The 19,443-nt window shown below is 41.3% G+C and overlaps 1 protein-coding gene across 8 annotated transcripts in view; it reads right to left on the bottom strand.

Annotated features, from left to right (window-relative positions):
- LOC110075998 (TLE family member 4, transcriptional corepressor) overlaps nt 1-19,443 on the bottom strand; it is a 172,416-nt gene that overhangs the window by 101,334 nt on the left and 51,639 nt on the right. For all 8 annotated transcript variants that reach the window (XM_072992242.2, XM_072992243.2, XM_072992244.2 and 5 more), the window contains exon 5: nt 15,049-15,111. In XM_072992242.2, the coding sequence (XP_072848343.1) occupies nt 15,049-15,111 (63 nt within the window). The remainder of the gene's footprint in view (nt 1-15,048; nt 15,112-19,443) is intronic.

Genomic DNA, 19,443 nt, shown 5'->3' with positions numbered 1-19,443 from the left:
ACAAAGGGTTCATTAAGTGCTCTTTAAAGCTATACATATTTTACAGGTGATTTCAAAAATTTCAATCAAAAAACTAACTTTTTGAACATCATAGAAAAACATTTAAAAATCAGCAAACATGAGGCAGGAACATAAAACGGAAAACATTCGTCTTGTGAAGCACCGCCATAGGAACATTTGTCCTGCGAGTCATCAATCCCATTGCCAAAGCCATTTGTCTTGCAAGTTTTTTGTCCTGTGAGGCATTTGCCTTGCGAGGCACCACTGTATTTCACATATCTCAGAAACCCAACTACGGTTACCACAAATTGGAATCAACATGATGACTCGTGCTATACACATAAGAATAGAATGGATCCCACACCCCATTGTTCAGATTACTCCTTTGAGAAAAATTCAGTATATCTTACTAACAGTTGGCTAAGAAATCGCTGAACTGCTGATTTGCTTTATGTGACATTTCCAATTTTGCAAGTACTGTCCGCTAGCTGTAAACCATTCCCATTATTGCCCAACTAATTTTAATACAGTTACCATTAGGACACAGCTTAAAGGGAAATGGAACCTACTACATTTATCACTCAGAAGAAAACTGTTCAGCATCTCTTCTGGAAAAGAACAGTGTGCATGTGGAGTATAGTGTATAATAGGAACACTTCAGCATTTAAAAACCCCCCAACTAATTTACAAATTAAATAGTAAACTTTATTTTTCACTGTATCTATGACAGTCATCCACCACTCTGAGCATCCCAAAGACAATGAGGATTGTTATTTTCCTAGATAGAAGACGTTAGTCAAAGGAAACTTACTTCAATTGAATCAAAGTTATGACTGGCAAAGGAGTACAGCCCAAATGTTCTGAAATCAAGGGCTCCAGGATTTTCATGTGCCATAGGAACTGCATTTCCTTTAACAAAAGGAAAATGGGTACTTCATGTTTCTTATTGTTGTTCTACTGATAAGGAAACACAGACATACAAAATAAAGGCAAAAGGGGAAGAGTAAATGGAGAGACTGAGGTAGGTACAAGGAGATGGAAGTTTGCCAGATGATCAGTTTATCAAGGACTAAAAATGATAATATTACTGTTCATTTGTTTTACATTACATCAAGCCTCTTTAGGCCAAACCTCTTAAGGGGGATATCCTAATAAGCAAATAAGATTTTCCCCTGGCGTACTAGAAGTGTTTCCACACAGTGGCTGAAATCCTGTTGCTTAGTTCAGTCAGAACTGGTGTAGATGGAATCACTTGGGATTTGGTGACTCAGCTCCTTTGTAAATTGATTCAAATTCTAGTTGAGACTTACTTTAGTGTAGTTAGTCAGAACTAGAGTTGTTGTTGTTTAGTCGTTTAGTTGTGTCTGACTCTTCGTGACCCCATGCACCAGGCCCTCCTGTCTTCTACTGCATCCTGGAGTTGGGTCAAATTCATGTTGGTAACTTCAATGACACTGTCCAACCATCTCATCCTCTGTCGTCCCCTTCTCCTCCTGCCTTCACATTTTCCTAACATCAAGGTCTTTCCCAAGGAGTCTTCTCATGAGATGGCCAAAGTACTGGAACCTCATCTACACGATCTGTCCTTCCAGTGAGCACTCAGGGTTGATTTCCACAATGGATAGGTTTGTTCTCCTTGCAGTCCTAGGGACTCTCAAGAGTCTCCTCCAGCACTAGAACCATAATAGCCCCATTTAAATCAGTAGAACTTACAGATCCCCACTGATTCATTGGGCCTACTTTAGGTGTAACTTACTATGCAAAGCAACAGGATTCCAGCTATAATGGCAAAAGCTGAGTAAGGTCAGTTAGCCAAGATTCATTGCCACCTGCTCAACATAGACATGGTCCACCACTCTCCTTTGTGCTAGAGACTCACACCATTTTATTTACCTTCTGAAAAGTAGCACATATCACCAATCCTTCCCCTTGAAAGCCTGTGATAGCCCTCCTCCTACCATGCCCTCCTCCAACCCACAGAAAAACTATTAACAGCAAAGCTACCATCTCTTGTGCATCATATGCTAATAGGGAGCCATGTCATTAGTACTACTGTGTGAGACCAGCTACCAGTTGCTGCCCAGGCCCAATTTAAAGTGCTTGTTTTGACATATAAAGCCCTAAACGGCTTGGGTCCTGGATACCTGAAGGACCGCCTCCTTCCATATGAGCCTAACCAGCAGTTAAGATCTAGCCAGGGGGCCCTTTTGAAAGAGCCATCCCTCAAGGAGGTAAGAGGGACAGTTTGTAGACAAAGGGCCTTTTCGGCAGCTCCCCCCAGACTATGGAATGCTTTACTAACTAAATTCGTCTGGCGCCGATGCTGATGACATTTCGGTGCCAGGTCAAAACCTTCCTGTTCCAGAAGGCTTTTAATTGAAATAATATCAACTGTGGCTCCTGATGGCAATTTTTAGAGTACCGTATTTTTCGCACCATAAGACGCACTTTCCCCCCACAAAACAGGGGGGGTGGAAAGTCTGCGCGTCTTATGGAGTGAAGAAAACAGATTATATTTTCCTGTTTTCTTCTCCTAAAAAATTGGTGCGTCTTATGGAAAGGTGCGTCTTATGGAGCGAAAAATACAGTATGTATTTTTATTGTATTTTAATCGTTTTATCTTTTGTTGTATTTTAATTGTTGTAAGCCACCCAGAAACCTTTGGGTAGAGTGGGCAGCATATAAGTTAAACAAACAAACAAACAAATATCTAGAGTGTGAGAAAGCTTTCTGTTTTGCTCTGTGTTTAGAATGCACTCAGGAAGTAATTTGGAAATTAGATAAATATGTTACTAAGAAACTAAATCATTTGAAGCTCAGGCCATGCCATTCATTCAGTGTACAAGAAGAAAGCACAGGGTCTATCATCAGGCACAGCTCTATGATGGAAGTACCCAGTATACATGCTGGTAAAGGTGTATCTGAAATTTTCTTACATTTGAGGTGCAAATTTCAAATGGCTTGAATGCACACCTAAGATGTGTCCTGTGTTAAGTGCCCAGATAAGTCAAGGGTACTTTTTGCAAGGCCCAGTCCCAATATTGTGCCCAGTCCCCTGCTCTCATGAGATGTCCCAACTTCTAGCACACGTGCCTCTGAATGCAAAAAGGAAAGGGCAGGAAATTTCTCAACATATAATCTTTGACCCATCAAATAATTAGGCACTCGTGGAAGCCTCCAGAAACACTACTAAATTGGTTGTTGGTCACCTCAACATTTCTAATAAAACAAAGAAACATACCCATATTTAAAAAAAACAACAGAATCAGACTTTCCGGTCACTTCCAAGCCTCTTTTTAAAAAATTATTTTATTTTCTCCTTTTTTACATTTTTTTGGTAGTCTGTGCATTCCTTGGAGGATGCTAAAAGGAGTAATACTGGGACTTGGACACACCAAAGTGGTCCACCCCGAGTTAAAGAAATGAAGTGAGCAAGATAGAAGAACACACAGAGAGGTAATATGACCACTACAAGACTACCAAGCAACCTTGATATGAAAGTATGAATTTGAACTGAAATGATCCATGTCCAAAAGCACTGTTTTGGGCTCTACTGAAGGCTGGCTTATTTAATAGTAGCCTGAACATGTTAGCCTTCCTCGTCACCGCTGTCACCTCCATCCACCCTTTGATGCAGAAGTGAAGAAGCAACTGCTGCTAGTAGCTACCTGTTTACTGCTTCTCTTTCTGGCAAGCGGGGCAAATGGAAGTACTGTCAGAATGAGGAGCCAGAAAGGGAGAGGGGTACCACCCTAAGTACATCTTGCCTTGAGGCCCTCGCTAAACTTAGAAACACTCAATGAATCATTCCCATTAACAAAGTTGACTCCAGCCTTGGTGAGGCAACCCTTATCCAGGGGAGTTGAAGTAGAAAGTGGAAGACAGAAATCGGACAGAACAATCAGGGGATCTTTCATTTTCTTTTACACGATTTTAAAAAAGCTAATTTCCCAATATCTGAGAGAGCTAGTCTAACAAAAAATGTGGATGGGATCACATAGGGAAACATATTGCATTTGGACTGCTTTTGGTCTGGTCTAGTATGATCTATTTCTTGGCCATCAAACAACGTACAAGGAAATATGCTCCAGTCTGACCCCAGTCCACGCCCAAGCTGGAGTCCAGCTGTAGAATTATTACTTTTGGGGGCTGGGCTGGAACAGATGGGAGATCCTTCCTGTTAAAGTGAACTTTTCCATTGCAATCAGGCACATGCCTTTCCAGCCATCTGAGCACACCCTGTGTCTGCTGCTAAAAATGGGAACCAAAAAGACGCCAAATGGACAAACATTTATAATATCTGACAACATTAAACAAGGCTTTTTTGGAGACTAGGAAGAAGTACTAAACATGTGTTTAGCATTGCGGGTGACAGGTATGCACTCAGCAGAGCATCTAGTTTCATTCTGAACTGCACAATTAATAAAGCCGATCATCCAACGACACAGCCGTAATTACTGGAAATATGTAATGCAGCATATTGTATAACACAATATATTAAGGAATAAAAGGGAACAAACTGGCAGAATTGTCCACATACTTCAGCTAGTTTGCCTCTGAGATCATTTATATAGCAAGGTCAGAATGTTCTACCACATGTTGATTAAACTGCCCTGAAAATAGTCTGTATGTCGGAGACCTACCCCAAGACTCCAGTCTTAGAAGGAAATCTCTGGCGAATTTGACGATGATCTCTTGTATCAAACTGTGTTAGCACATGCCATTGATTTCTTACAAAGTTAACAAGCAATAAGATGAGTTAACCTGGCACTATTATCAGGCACTAACACCGCCATCAGTGCATTCAGCCACTGTATTTAGTTCATTTTCCCCACAGGCACAATAAAGAAATGACTAGTGACATTTTCCTGCCTTCTCTCTGGTTGCTGGTAGGTGTGCATTGTTCAGCTGTTTTTTACACAAGTATATTCTATGCCAAATGAAACACAGTTTACCCACTGAAATTAAAGCTTCTTTTTAAAAAGTGCTTCTCTTTTACATGCACACAGACAAAACAGACAACCAAATGAAAAAGTAGAGCTCCCTTTTTTTTGATCCATCATCTATACAAATCCTGTTAAATGCATCCATTGATGAGGTGATAGGTTCACCAGTGCCCCTACCCCTCTATAATACATTGCTGGCAAGGACCAGAAATTATATAATTTGTTGGAGAGAGTCAAAGGCTACCTTTTTTGGCTCAAAGATGACCACCAGAAAAAGAGGAGCCCTTTCTTTGTTTTTCTGAATTAGCATGTTTGCCTCCTGAAAAACACAGGTTTATTTTAAATTTGTAAGCCATTATTGCCACTGCTGCCGCAACCCGGACCATGAAGTTAAAACCTATCTGTGCTGAAGAGCCTTAGAGAAAAAGGAGAAGACATGGATCAGCTGAATCAACAGGAAAAAAAAAACATTCAATCTTCACAGCGCTATGTCCCATGCCACTGGCTCCCAACTTTCACTCTCTAGTTTACATAATTCACAACCTTCTTCTATACTCCAGTAATAACAAAGAGGCCTGAGAAAAGAGACTACTAATCATAATTCTCAACACAGATAGATCAGAAGCTTTCTTAGCCAAATTCTTGAAAGGCTGCAGGCTTGGGCCATTCTATCAAATAAATAAAAACTGAGTTTTAATATTATTGTTAAAGCATCAAAATTTCCCACTGGTATAAGGGGAAAACATAACTCTCTCAAGATAAACATTTGGGAAATTCCCTCTCTTAACTCTTACCCTTACTCTTCCCCAGCCTTTTCTTACCTTATAGAACTGAGGAGGGGAGTGCGTGCTTTTTGAGACATTATTGGACCGCATCTGCCATCAGCCCCAGCCCCGGCCAGTACTGACAAAGGTGAGGGATTATGGGAGTTTCAGTTCAAGACCTCTGGGGAACTACTTATTCTCCCATTCTGCTACTTATCGTTTGCATGCTAAACATGTACACACATTGGTCATCCTCTAGGTAATCCACTCAAACGAAGCAAGATAGTTTGCTATGACAGAGGTCCCCAACCCCTGGTTCGCAGCCCAGTGCCAGTCCGTGGCCTGAGCCGGACCGAGCCGCAGAGACAGACCTCCTGGCCCACTCCCCACATGCAATCACTCCCACACAGCTGATCTGTAAATGCACGCACGTCCAGCGCGCCCATGTGAGCGTCGTGCTGTTGTTTGCGCATACGCACAAGTGTGTATGCAGAAGTGCCACACTGCCATTTGCGCATGCATGCACACTTATTTGCACTTGCGCACGAGTGCAGGGGTGCCCCACCTTCCCCAGCCGGTCCACGGGGTGAAAAAGGTTGGGGACCCCTGCGCTATGAGACAAGCATTTTCAGTAACAGGCGCTGCCAAAGAAATGTTGTGCCCAGAAAGACCCACCTGATATCTTATGCTGTCTTTTTTCTTACCTCCCTCTACATATTTTAAGATTTATTTTACTGTTTTTAGATCTTGAAGTCAAAATACAACCAGCAGCAAAGTAGAAGATGATAGGGTTTGATGACAGTATTATCTCATTTTTTAATACATTTGCTTTTTTACAGTTTATAAAATATATACCAGCTGGATAGGTTGCACAGGTTGGTGGCCATCATCACTTGTTATACAAATCCCTAAACAGTTTAGGTCCAAGCTATCTAAAAGACCACATCTCCCTCTATGAGCCAGCCCAGGTATTAAGATCATCATGGGAGATCTTTCTCTCAGTCCTACACCCCACCCCACCCCCACACACACAGGTGTGCTTGGTGGAGACACAGGAGAGGGCTTCCCAGACTCTGGAACTCCCTCCCACATGAATCTAGACTGGTCCCATTTTTGGTGTTCTTCTACAAGCAGGCAAAGACATTTCTCTTCAGGAAGGCTTTTTCTTAGACTGATAGTCTGAGAGGGGTTTTTAAATGGATTGTTGTACTTGGCTGTTTTAAATAAGTTTTAGTATGGATTTTATTTACTGTTTTTAATATAATACTTTTAAAATTCTTTTTAATATTTGTATACTTAATGTTTTTAGTGTTTAAATATTGTCTTTTTAATTATGTAAGCTGCCTTTTTAAGGAGAAAGGCGGGATAAAAATATGTTAAATAATTTAAATAAATATTAGCAAACCCTACAATTCAGCTATGTGAACTACTTCACTTCCATGTTAAGAATCAAGAGTTTAAATCTTTGACACAATCTAAAATGCTGGAAATGTCCATTAAAAATGGCACTTAGAGGTGGGGGAGGAAACAACCCTTTTCATAACAACCATCTTCTCTACTCACTGTATGGTAGATTTCCTCTTTGAAGCACTGAAACATTTGTTGTGTATTACTGATGCTAAAATCTTTAATCCCTACATTAATCAACTAAAGCTTCTGCTGATTAATTGGCAAAAGGACCAATTTTAAATTTTGGAAGGCAAATTGCAGTTAAATGGGATTGCCTGTTATGTCACATTTGTTATTTTTAAGATCCTGTTTTTTTCTGATACGTTAGTTTTGAAAAACAAGTTATGAAGAACAATGATAAATGCCTATTCCCCATTGTGCTTCCCGAGAGTAGAGCCAGCCTGTGTGGCCTTGGGCAAGCAGCACAGTACCAGGGAACTCCCAGAAAAAGGGAATGGGAACCTACTTCCAAGTATTCTCTACCTAGAAAACCCTCAAAAGGGTCACCACAAGTCAGAATTGACTTGACGGCCCATGATTCTATTTATTTTCCCAGCCTAATCTCTAAGCATTGCCCCACAGACTTTCATGCTTGCCTCCAACTTCACACACACCAACAATTCTAACTGCAATCTAAAATACAATGCCAACGGGATTCAGTTCAGAGAACATGTCAGTTAGAGAGAGAGAGAGCGCTTTCAACCCCCACTCGAGCTTTTCACACACCGGACAAACATAGGCCACTCATTATCCATGCTTAAGAAAGACAAGCCAGACTATGAAGAAATGGAGAAATTAACATGATAAATAACATGTTCTCTGCCAGCCACCAGATTCTGCACCACTCAGCTGATTTCCACACTAAACAGTGCTAATGAGGTTATGATTGCAAAATAGCCTTACGAAGGGTGAAAGGAACAACTCAGCATTTGACACACTTCAGCAGTATCATCCAATGATGAGCACAGTTCCAAGAAAGTATTGCTTAAATGAAAGTATGCGGTTACAGGCACTGAAAAACCTGTTTCCTGTGGCCAGCCAGATGGTAAGGTGGTGAGAAGAGAACAGAGGATTAAATGGAACTAAAGAGGAAATTATGAGTCTCGGCGAGTGATACGTGCACAGGGAAACAAAACCAGTTCAGGAGAGGGAATCCACACCATCAGCCCTCTCTTTCTTCTAGCCTTCCATATAATACCTCCTTGGGAATTCAGGTGTCACTGTGTTCATTAGGAGACTGACGTAGTTCCTCTTTTTTTGGCGGGAAATAATCATGGAGATCCGTTTGAATGATTAACAGATTTATTTATACAGTGGTGCCTCGCTTAACGAGTGCACCGTATAGCGATGTTTCCGTATAGCGATCCCTTTTTCGGGATCGCTATACGGAAACATACCCTATCTTCGCAATGGGGAAAACCCGCATTGCGAAGATCGGGTATTGCGGCGGCCATTTTGGAGCCGCCGAACAGCTGATCGGCGGTTCCAAAATGGCCGCCGGAAGCCCGGAAATGGCTGCCGGCAGCCGTTTTCGCGCCCTGCCCTCGCTTAGCGAAGGCACGAAAATGGCTGCCGGCACCTGGAATCCTCGCTGAACGGGTAAGTAACAAACGTATTGGAACGCATTAAACGAAGTTTAATGCGTTTCAATACGTTTCCCCTACCCGCTTAGCGATGATTCCGTATAGCGAGGGTTAATCCGGAACGGATTAACCTCGCTATACGGGGCACCACTGTACTAACATTTGGTGACTCAACAATGACTTCAACAGAGTCAAAACAACTAAGGTCAGGTAATTGTTCATAGGGAGAAGGTAAAATCCGAACAGTAACTTAGGAGAGTCTACTGAGGGGCTGGTCCAAATTGCTCTTTGTCCAACAGAGCGCTCCTCACCACACATATTGTGCCACAACGGTGACTGGTTGAAAGTCGAATCCAACCTGATTACCCTCCTCCAGTGTCCTTGCCCTCGAGGGAGGACTACCACTGTCCATTCTTGGGTCTCTGTTACCGTCACCTTCTTTTCTTTTAGATTGGGATCGGGCAACAATCCTCCCACCTTTAGGTTGGGAAAGTCATCTAATAACTTGCACATTTTTCCACATCTGTATTCTTCTTTCTTCCTGTCCCTCTCATTTCCTCCTTATTTCTCCCTTCCCGAAAGGAAAACACTGAAAACTCTCATTTCCCCTCGATCCTTTATATCCTCCTCCCACACTGGTAGGGTTAGCTCCTCCTCCTCCTTTCCCTTGCCTTCCTCCACCCGACAGACTTCTACTTTTACTTCTTTCTCCTTCAATTCCTTCCCATCATTTTCCTCAACAACCAATCCTTCCTTTTCTTTTCTCTCTCCCTCTTTCTCTGACGCTTTTATTTGAGGGGACGGCGCACTCTCACTTTTCTCTCTCTTGCCTATTCCTCCTTCACGTCAGGCTAGAGACTCCAGATCACTTTTGGAAAACTAGACTGGTTGGTATCCAGTTCTAGAGACAGAGCTATTTCCATGAACAGAAATGTGTGAGGGAGGGATTGGATTCCCATTTCCCAGCAGCCCTCTCACATGCACCTCCAAAACCTGCTCCAGAGGGTTGGGGAAATGTGGATGGCTGCAGGAGAAGTGAAAGTGAAAAAGTTCTATGGTAGCACACAATAAGAGCATTATTTTCTGTCTAATAGTTTGGCACTAGCATAGCACTGGATTCAGGACAGGAACAGGGGATTTTTAGCGTTCAACACATTTCGGCCTGCAACTCTTATAATCCTTATTACACACTGGCTGGCTATTCTGGGAGTTGATGTGCAAAATGATGGTATGGCCAAAGGTCCCCTACTTCTGATTTAGGCCATTATTGGTTCAAAATCGCCATCCAGAAAACAGTCCATGATTTAGGGTGTGTCTTAATCTAAATGGCTACGCAGTCAACAAATGATCAAACAAGTCGCACAATGAAGTCTTCTGCACTGTTGGCATCTGCCTCAGCCAGACTTCCAATTTTAATGGAAAGTACCTTAAAAATAAGGACATCAAAAGAAAACAACATTCACACCCACCACTGCCAATTCAAGCAGGGAAGAACCTCATTTGTGTGTTGGAACACAATAAAGAAAGCAGAAGACAGAAATAATTGGCAGGCTTCTAAAGGGAATATTTAAAGTAGCTTTCAAACAAACAAGTCAGTGAGGAATGTAAGGCACCAAGAAGCAGGTGCTTAGAATTACTGTTTAATACTATATTTGATCATATTGCAGTATTGCAGATAATGGATAAACTTCAGGCTCTTGGAGTTCCACTTTGGTACAGGTGTTTGTTTGTTTAAAAAAGAGTTTGCAGGTCTACAAAGCAGAGTCAGATACAAAATAGTGGACCAGAGTAGACATATGCCTAGAAGGATGAAAGAATTTGGTCCTTTGCATCAAGAATTTGTCTACAGCACCAGAACTGAGTACACTACTTTCACATATAAGCTACTCTTTATTTTCTCCCAATTTTGATTTATTTCAGCAACCTAATTAAGAAGACAGAGGAAAGCATCCTTTTTGTTACTACTATTGAACAACTGGGAGTCAAAAGATAAGGAAATCTAGTGCAAACCACCCAGAAATCTAACAAGAGATTCATATCTACCTTCTTGTCCAGCCAGACATATTTACTGCAGCCTGAATTAGCATTAAATGCAATACATCATCTCTTGCTTTCCTTTCCAAAATGAAGGGGTTTATTTCAAATTAATACTATTTTTAACATGCATGTTGCTATACATGTACACATACACAAACTGGCTAGAATCCAATTGGTAATTTATTCTTGCCTAAGTGAAATGACATAAGCTGCAGGTGGAAAAATCTAACTAATTAATCAGGTACTCATTGTATTCCTGGGTGCATGCCAAAGAACACAACCAGCACCTATTAATTAGTAGTAATGCCCCCAGGAATTCCACCATTTCACTTACACAATAGTAAATCACCAGTTGGATTCTGGCAATTAACCTCAGTGACTTACACATAACACAAGCTCATCATCATCATCTTAGAACTGCAGAGCTGGAAGGGATCCTATGAATCATTAAATCCAGCCCCTGTCAAGGAGGTAGGGTGGGGGGATACAACCTCTAACCTCTAACTCCACAAACAGATACCTAAGCCACTGAGCTATCCAAAAATGCTAACTCAGTTCTGTCTATTGTAGCTTTACACTTGCCTGTTGACACTGAGCTATTTGTTGCAAGCAAGTCAGATGAACATAGATTCCGACACACAAAGGCCATCATAATCAAACAGTTTTATGAACAAGAGAAGATCATTGACTCCTCACCCTAAATGAGATCTGACTGCACCCTCGGGTTAGCAGCCACAGGCTGCTTCTGATCCACTGCTATAACCTGGAAGCCCAGTAGTGGCAAAATGTCTTTCAATTCTGCAAGCCTAATGCTTTCTGAAAAATCAAGAAGTTTCAGATGCTATATTTATTTATTTATTTACTTATTTACTTATTTATTTATTTATTTATTTATTTATTTATTTATTTATTTATTTATTTATTTATTTATTAAATTTATTTATTAAATTTATACCCCGCCCCTCTAGACCATGTCTACTCAGGGCGGCTTACAACATAAAAATCAATATAAAATATATATAATCATTAAAAATACAGTTACTATATTAATTAAAACAATTAATTTAAGAAAAAATTACCAAGATGGGTAAGATAACAAGAAATAAAAAGACTTAGCTGACTGGAGGGAAGGCCTGCCTAAATAGCCAAGTTTTTAATTGTCTTTTTAAATGATTTCAGTAATCATCTAAAGGTTGTGGATCATGAGGAGACATTTAGCCTAATATTCCCATATTTGCACTGGCTCTCTTTCCTGTCACTGCATAGCTTGTTGATTGTAACTTATAAAGGATAAGTGGTTTAGCCCCAATGTATATTTAGAGACTGCATTCCAGTTTCTAAGATCCACTGGTTACTTTCCTGATAACAGCCATCTTTGCATCAATGATGCAATATAAGTGACACTTTAGCAAACTCCCCTCTCTACAATAATGGAATGCATTCTCACTATTTTATTTATTTATTTATTTATTTATTTATTTATTTATTTATTTATTTATTCATTCATTCATTCATTCATTCATTCATTCATTCATTCATTCATATCCCACCTATCTGGTCAATTACGACCACTCTAGGCGGCTTACATCATAACATACATGAATACATATATAGATAAAAGAGAATTATTATACAATAAACAGCTTCAACAAGATGGAAAACAAACAAAGTAATTCACAATAAAGAAAGAAAAGGAAAACATCAGGGATTGGCTGGAGGGAATTAGCTGGGATTAGCTGGAGGGAAGGCCTGCCGAAACATCCACATTTTTAGTTGGTTTTTAAAGATACCCAGCGAGTATAAACTTATACTTAACTATAAACTTAACATCCAAACCTGAGCACCATATGGAAGCATAGTTATATTTATTTGGGTTGACCTTTGTGACTCAGTTTACATTGGCCAAGAGTGATAAAAATCACTAAGTATTATTCTTTCATTCCATTCTGCTATGTGGGCTTTCTAGCAGGGGGTACTTTTGCCTTTGAGAGTGTGTGGTCCAAAAATCTAAATAAATATCTTGAAAAAATAAATGCTCCTCAAGATAAAACTCCATGTTGACCCTGATTAAATTAATCAATAAAAATGTTTAAAGCCAAGTTGAACAAATACATTTTCCCCTGATTTTCTTTTAAAGTACTCCTCCCATAACTCCTGAGCACTAGCTATGCAGGATAAGCTGATAGAAGTTATAGGCTAGAAACACACAGAGGGTCACAACTGCCCACCCTGGTCTAAGGTGCCATGACTGCAACACGTGTTGTCATTACTAATGAGAACTGGTGAAGGAATCAATCATGAACACATATTCCGAAATTCTGCTATAAAAGAGAATTCCTAAGAGAGAAAAATGAGAACTAACCATAAGACAGACAAAAGTATTTAAACATGAAAAGCTGTCTTAAAGTTCTGCCAATTTAATCTACCCTGCCCTCCACAACCAACCCAACAAACAAAGTTTCATCTGCTATTAATCTACATGACATTTTAATTGCCCAAAGACTCATATATTTCTATTTCTCCACAAGTCAATCACAACACATTATTGGGGCAAGGGGAGCTAGTTTCTGTTAAAAGTCATCTGCTAGGAAATCATGGCTTCATTTCAAGGAAATCATACTGTGTTTCCCTGAAAATAAGACGGGGTCTTATATTAATTTTAGGGCTTATTTTCAGGGGATGTTTTATTTTACAGTCATGCCATCTTATTCCAGTTGCTGCATAATGGTAGAGGGTGGGGTTTCACTTAACTAGGGCTTATTTTGGGGGTAGGGCTTATATTACGAGCATCTTGAAAAACCATACTAGGGTTTATTTTCAGGTTAGGTCTTATTTTCAGGGAAACAGGATATATACTTAGGGATATATCTTCTCCCCTCAAATGCACATTTTAACAAGGTTTTTTTCTCTCTCTCTCTTTAAAGTATATGAATGATTTTAGTGGACAGAAACGTAACCTACCATTGGTCCAGTTAGCTGGAAACTGTCTATGACTGGCAACAGCCCTCCAGAGGTCTAGAAAGGATGCTGCTTATATACTAATATATAAGCACCCACTAGCCCTACCTATAGACTCTAGATGGGGAGTGCATTTAGGGCCCTTTGAATACAATGCATTTGCTTTACTACTGAGCAGCAGCTAAAGGATGTAGGAAAGGGGAGAGACTGCATTAGGCTGTTTACTGTCAGTAGCATCAGTAGTTGATGGTTCTTCATATTTTCTGCCAAGCTTAACAGCAATTGTCAATAATGTTGCACAAATCATGCCTTTCCCGCAATTTTTCAATATATCCTATTAGGTGCCAGCTCGACGGAGTCATATTTCTGAGAATCCATGCATCAACATGACAGAGAAACATTTTTATGTAACTTACTACCTAATCCTAAAGCATACAGCTATGAGACTAAATAGTGTTGGATGCAGGATGCTACTGACTCTCTACAACTCTGGAATTCTGGAATTCAGCTTTCCACATCATGGGCCTGGTTACTGATTTTGACAGGTAGAAAGGGGGGAAAAAGGACCAGACACATTCATTGGTCTCAATAGCTGTCATCAAAACAGCTCACAAGGACATCCATGTTCAGCAGCAGTATATTTCCAAATTCAGTGGTAGGGAAGGTTAATTTTAAGACAAGATCTCTCAGATCTCCAGTAGCATGGCCACTGGCTAGGGAATTCTGGAAGCTATAGGCCAAAAACATTACTTTTCCAAATTCTGGTCTAATTAGTATACGTAAGGTGTACAGCAGTGGTTCCCAACCTTGGGTCCCCAGATGTTTTTGGACTGTAACTTTTAGAAGCCCTTGCCAGCACAGTTAGTGGTGAAGGCCTCTGGGAGTTGCAATCCAAGGATGTTTGGGAACAGCTGGTGTAGAGGGAAGGCACAATGTAGGATGACTATAATGTTTATGTCCTGCTTATGAGTTTCAAGAGGCATCCAGCTGACTTCTATCGGAACCAGACTGATGGTTGAAGAGGAGTCTAATCCTACAGTCTAATTATTCTGACTTTATATTGACGCAGAGGGCTGGGGAGCTACTGGCACAGATATTTAAGATCACTCTTTTAAACTGTTGCATGTGTGCATATGATATCCAAGTGAATATTCACATAACGAGATGATAGCTAGGAACGAAACTGAAGAGACATGAATAAAAATCTTTTGCAACCATCATGCAACCAGAGAGACCTCACTGATCTCTGTCAATTAAAACAATTATCTGAAGTAATTCCGAAGTCAGTACATGTGAACGACCCTCCCTTACCTCCTGGGATAAGAAGGGAATGACCTGGGCACAGATGGCATTCAGCCTCTTGACAATTTCTGCCTGAAAATGAAAGAGAAGGGAAAGTTTGTGAGTAACAAGTTGCAAATATAATAATAATGATTTATTGTCATTGTAAGTATATACACAGTATACCCATACAACGAAATTCACATATAATTAATTCAAATATAACATTATGGTCACATATAGAGCATATGCACTTAAAAGGACAGAACATGTAAAGAACGAATGCGTTTAAAATGTCATTTCTGAGTTGTTCGGATTGGCTTCAGATGCCAGAGAAATAGTAACATCCATTTCAGTCTGCACAAAAGCAGACACAGGAACCTCTGCTCATGGAGAACAGGAACTTCTAAGGAACTGAAACATGCAACCTTCTCCCATTGCAATAAAATCTCTTCACTCTGAGATTTTACTTTCTTATTGTATTTTTTAATCCCATTAGGATAAGGTGCGGAACTTTTGCCCCTGCTCCAAACATGGATGAACTTCTACTCCCATCATGCCTTGCCACTGACTGAGCTGGCTACAATTGATGGAAATCATCATTCAGCAAACACCTGGAGGGAGACAGGGTGGCATGAGGTTGCCCCGGTATTACACCTCCCAGATCTAAAAACATCTGGAAAGGAAGGCAATTGTAGTTTTTGCTCCTCCTGCTGTTATATTCTACAAGTGTTGCCTTGTAAGAGAAATGGGCTAACAATAAAAAATTATGCTGCACCCATTCTTACTGCTGACCTTTGCCATCAAACCAAACACAGGGATGCATTACAATGTATTGAGTTCTCCAGTAACTCTTGTGTGCTAAGAATCATCCTATGAAACAATAAGAGCGTAAAGTGCTGCCATACTGGTGCATCAGCTGTGTCTGTTCCTTGAGAGGTCTGATCTGACTATGGTGACACATGCCTTACTCACACCCTGGCTGGAATACTGTGATGTGTTCTATTTGGGGTTGCCTTCAGAAAGTGTTCAGCAACTTCAGTGGGTCCAAAACAATGCAACCAAATTGTTAACTGAGGCTGCTCACAAGGATCATATAACCTCCCCTCTTCATTGCAGCAGTTCCACTGACTGCCAATCCATTTGAGGTACAATTCAAAGTGCTGGTTTTAACCTATAAAGCCCTAAACAGCTTGGGTCCAAGCTATCTCAAGAAACAAGTGTCCCTTTATAAGTCTTCCCTGTGTTAAGATCATCAGATGAGGTGTTTCTCTAGATCCCACAGCCTTTACAGCCTGTTCAGTTCTATCGCTACTCCCAGACTTTGAAACTCTCTCCCATGGGAAGCCAGGCTGGCTCCATCTTTGCTGTCTTTTCACAAAGAGAATGTGAAGGACAGGAGGCTAGTGTGCCATCCTCAGCAAAGGATAGACAAGAAGAGACGTTTGGATGCGTAGAGGGGGAACTCATAAAAACAGAAGAGGAAGAGGTGAAGGGGGGAAACAGATTCCCCTGAGGGAGGAGGACAAAGAGAAGACAGCCTTTGTCACCCCCCAAAGGGCTATTCCATTTCTCCCGAATGCCATTTGGGTTGCATGGCGCCGCAGCTACCTTCCAGGGATTGATGGACAAGGTGTCAGAACCAGCGAGGGAATTCTCAGGGGCCTACATAGATGACATCTTGATTTACAGCAACAGTTGGGAGGAGCATCTATCTCACCTCCGCAGGGTACTGACCAAATTAGGAAGAGCAGGGTTAAGAATGAACCCCATAAAATGTAAGATAGCTCAGAAGGGAGTAACGTTTTGGGGGTTCCAGGAAGAGCAAGGAAAAATCCAACCAGTGTCTGACAAAGTTGATAAGGTAACTGCCTGGGTAGTACCTCAAACTAAGAAGGAGGTACAGCAATTTCTGGGTTTGGCAGGATATTATCGCCAATTTGTCCCTAACTTTGCAGAAATAGCAGCTCCACTTACGGATCTAACTAGAAAGAGAAAATTGAATAAGATAACCTGGGGAAAAGAGGAGCACCAAGCTTTTGTGGAGCTGAAGGAAATATTGGCAGAACTTCCAAGTAGGTATGCTCCCAATTTTAATTTACCTTTTATAGTGCAAACAGACGCTTCTGACAGAGGAATAGGGGCAGTGTTGTCACAAATTAAGGGGGAAGTAGAGTATCCAATAATGTATCTTAGTAAGAAGTTGAGTACACAAGATCAGAGGTATGCCACCATTAAAAAGGAGGCTCTGGCAGCTAAGCGGACATTACAGACACCTAGATACTACATACTAGGGGCTCCTTTCACGTTGGTCACAGACCACGCCCCATTGAAATGGTTAAATCGGATGAAGGACACTAACCATAGGCTGACACGTTGGTACTTAAGCCTCCAACCATTCACGTTCAAGGTGCAGTACAAGAAGGGTAGTACCCATACTAACGCAGATTATTTTTTCCTGACAGGGAGACGGAGCGCAGAAGCAGAAGAGAGGATGGCCCACTCGTTGGGGTGTGTGTGCGAAGGACAGGAGGCTAGTGTGCCATCCTCAGCAAAGGATAGACAAGAAGAGACGTTCGGATGCATAGAGGGGAAACTGATAAAAACAGAAGAGGAGGAGGTGAAGGGGGGAAAGCGATAGAGGTGTGCTTGGTGGAAGACAAGGAAGGAGACAAAGGGGAGGAGCAAGATGATAGTGTGAGAGGAGGCTATAAAAGAGTGGAGCGAAGCACAGGAATTTAGAGTGGAAACTCACAAGAAAGGGAGAGAAACGAAAGACAGCGCAGTGCAGACAGATGGGGATGATGAAGCGACTAGCAAGGTCTGTGATTTGTTGAGAAAATTCCCGAATCTTAAGACAGGAGGGGGATTGCTACCTGATCCCGCCTCACCCAACACAGAGGGGAAGGTGTTAAAACCATTAGAATGGACAAGGTGGAGAGAGGAAAGTGATCCGTCAACGGTCCCTCCTACAACAACCCACCCCCAGAAGGGGACTGGGTGAGACACCCTTGTTGTGGGACGGTGCAGTGAGGAGCACCCTTATGAGACTGATGACCGACCACAAACGCTTGGGTCCAGCCCCAATGTGAGGAGTGACATATTTATGCCCAAAGTGAAGATCCTGAGTTATAAAACAATCCCTGAGTTAAGCTGTTTTGACCCATTTAACCTTATTAATCCAGAGGTTGATGAAAATAAAGTTGAAGCAGTTAGATATTTAAAACCATCTCCATCTCTCATTCCCGCCAAAATGAAGGAACCGTTACCAATTTTAGAAGAACCTAATCACACAGATGAAGACCTTTCTCTTTAGGCATGCTTTCTCTTAGAGACTCTCTGTCTGAGAGAGGTTTTTAAGTGGCATACTGTGCCTTGTGGCTTTGAATGTGTTTTTCGAATTGATTTTATTTTTCCATTTTTAGTGTGATATTTGTTTGATTTTAAAAAAATATTTCTATGCTTACTTTAAGCTTTTAAATATTGTCTTTTAAAGCTGTAAGCTGTCTTGAGTCCCTTTTTAGAAGAAAAGTAGAGTAAAAATATTTTAAATCAATAAATATGAAAAGATGAATTTGACTTCTAGGTCACTTTTTATGTTACTGTAAAGCAACATTTTAATGGTTAATACATGTATACTTTGCCTACTTTATAATGCTGGCATATCTTTCTCTAAAATAGTAATTTTCGGGGCTTGCAAAATTTTAGAATGTCTCACCAGTCAGTCAAAAATTTCACCAGTCAGCATGACCAGACTATAGCCTTGCAATTTATGCTTAAACTTAAATTTAAATTTAAACTAGGCACTTTCTACATAACAATGTGTATAAATCCAAATTAAATATACCCTCGGACTTGGGTTGCTTTATTACTTGCATGCCTGTGGGGTCATGAAGCTTGTATTTTGAATGCCTTTCTTTTGAATGTCTCCAGCAAAAATAAAACTGAAAGCAAAAGCACTCGGCCTCTTAAGGAGTCAGGTTGCTGGGTTGAAATTGGGAGCAGGGAATCTCCATATTCTCCAGCATGGGACTACAGTACAGTGGAGTCTCGACCTATGGTCGGCTCCACTTACGTTCTTTTCGACCTACGGAGGTCTCCGGCCACAAAGTTTTACTTCGACTTGCAGCCAGAGAATCTACCTACGGACCAGAAGGGGGAGGCAGGGAAGGTGCCAAATTAAAATTTGGCGCTTTCCCTGCCTCCCCCTTCCAGTCTGTAGGCCGTAGGTCATGCATCGGGATGCCTTCCAAGGCTGCTCCGCCGCCATGGAAGGCATCTCGGAGGCCCCACCACCACCGATAGTGCTTCGGAGCCACTATCGGTGGCGGGGGGGGGGGACCTCCGGATGCCTTCCAGAGAAGCCTTGGAAGGCATCCGGAGGTCCCCCACCCCCGCTGCTGGGAGCCGAGCCGTGCCGGGCGA

This window comes from Pogona vitticeps, chromosome 2 (assembly GCF_051106095.1).
Source record: "Pogona vitticeps strain Pit_001003342236 chromosome 2, PviZW2.1, whole genome shotgun sequence".
In the NCBI taxonomy this organism is placed as follows: domain Eukaryota; kingdom Metazoa; phylum Chordata; class Lepidosauria; order Squamata; family Agamidae; genus Pogona; species Pogona vitticeps.
The sequence above is the reverse complement of the archived record's forward strand: the minus strand, read 5'-3'. Positions and strand labels throughout refer to the sequence as shown.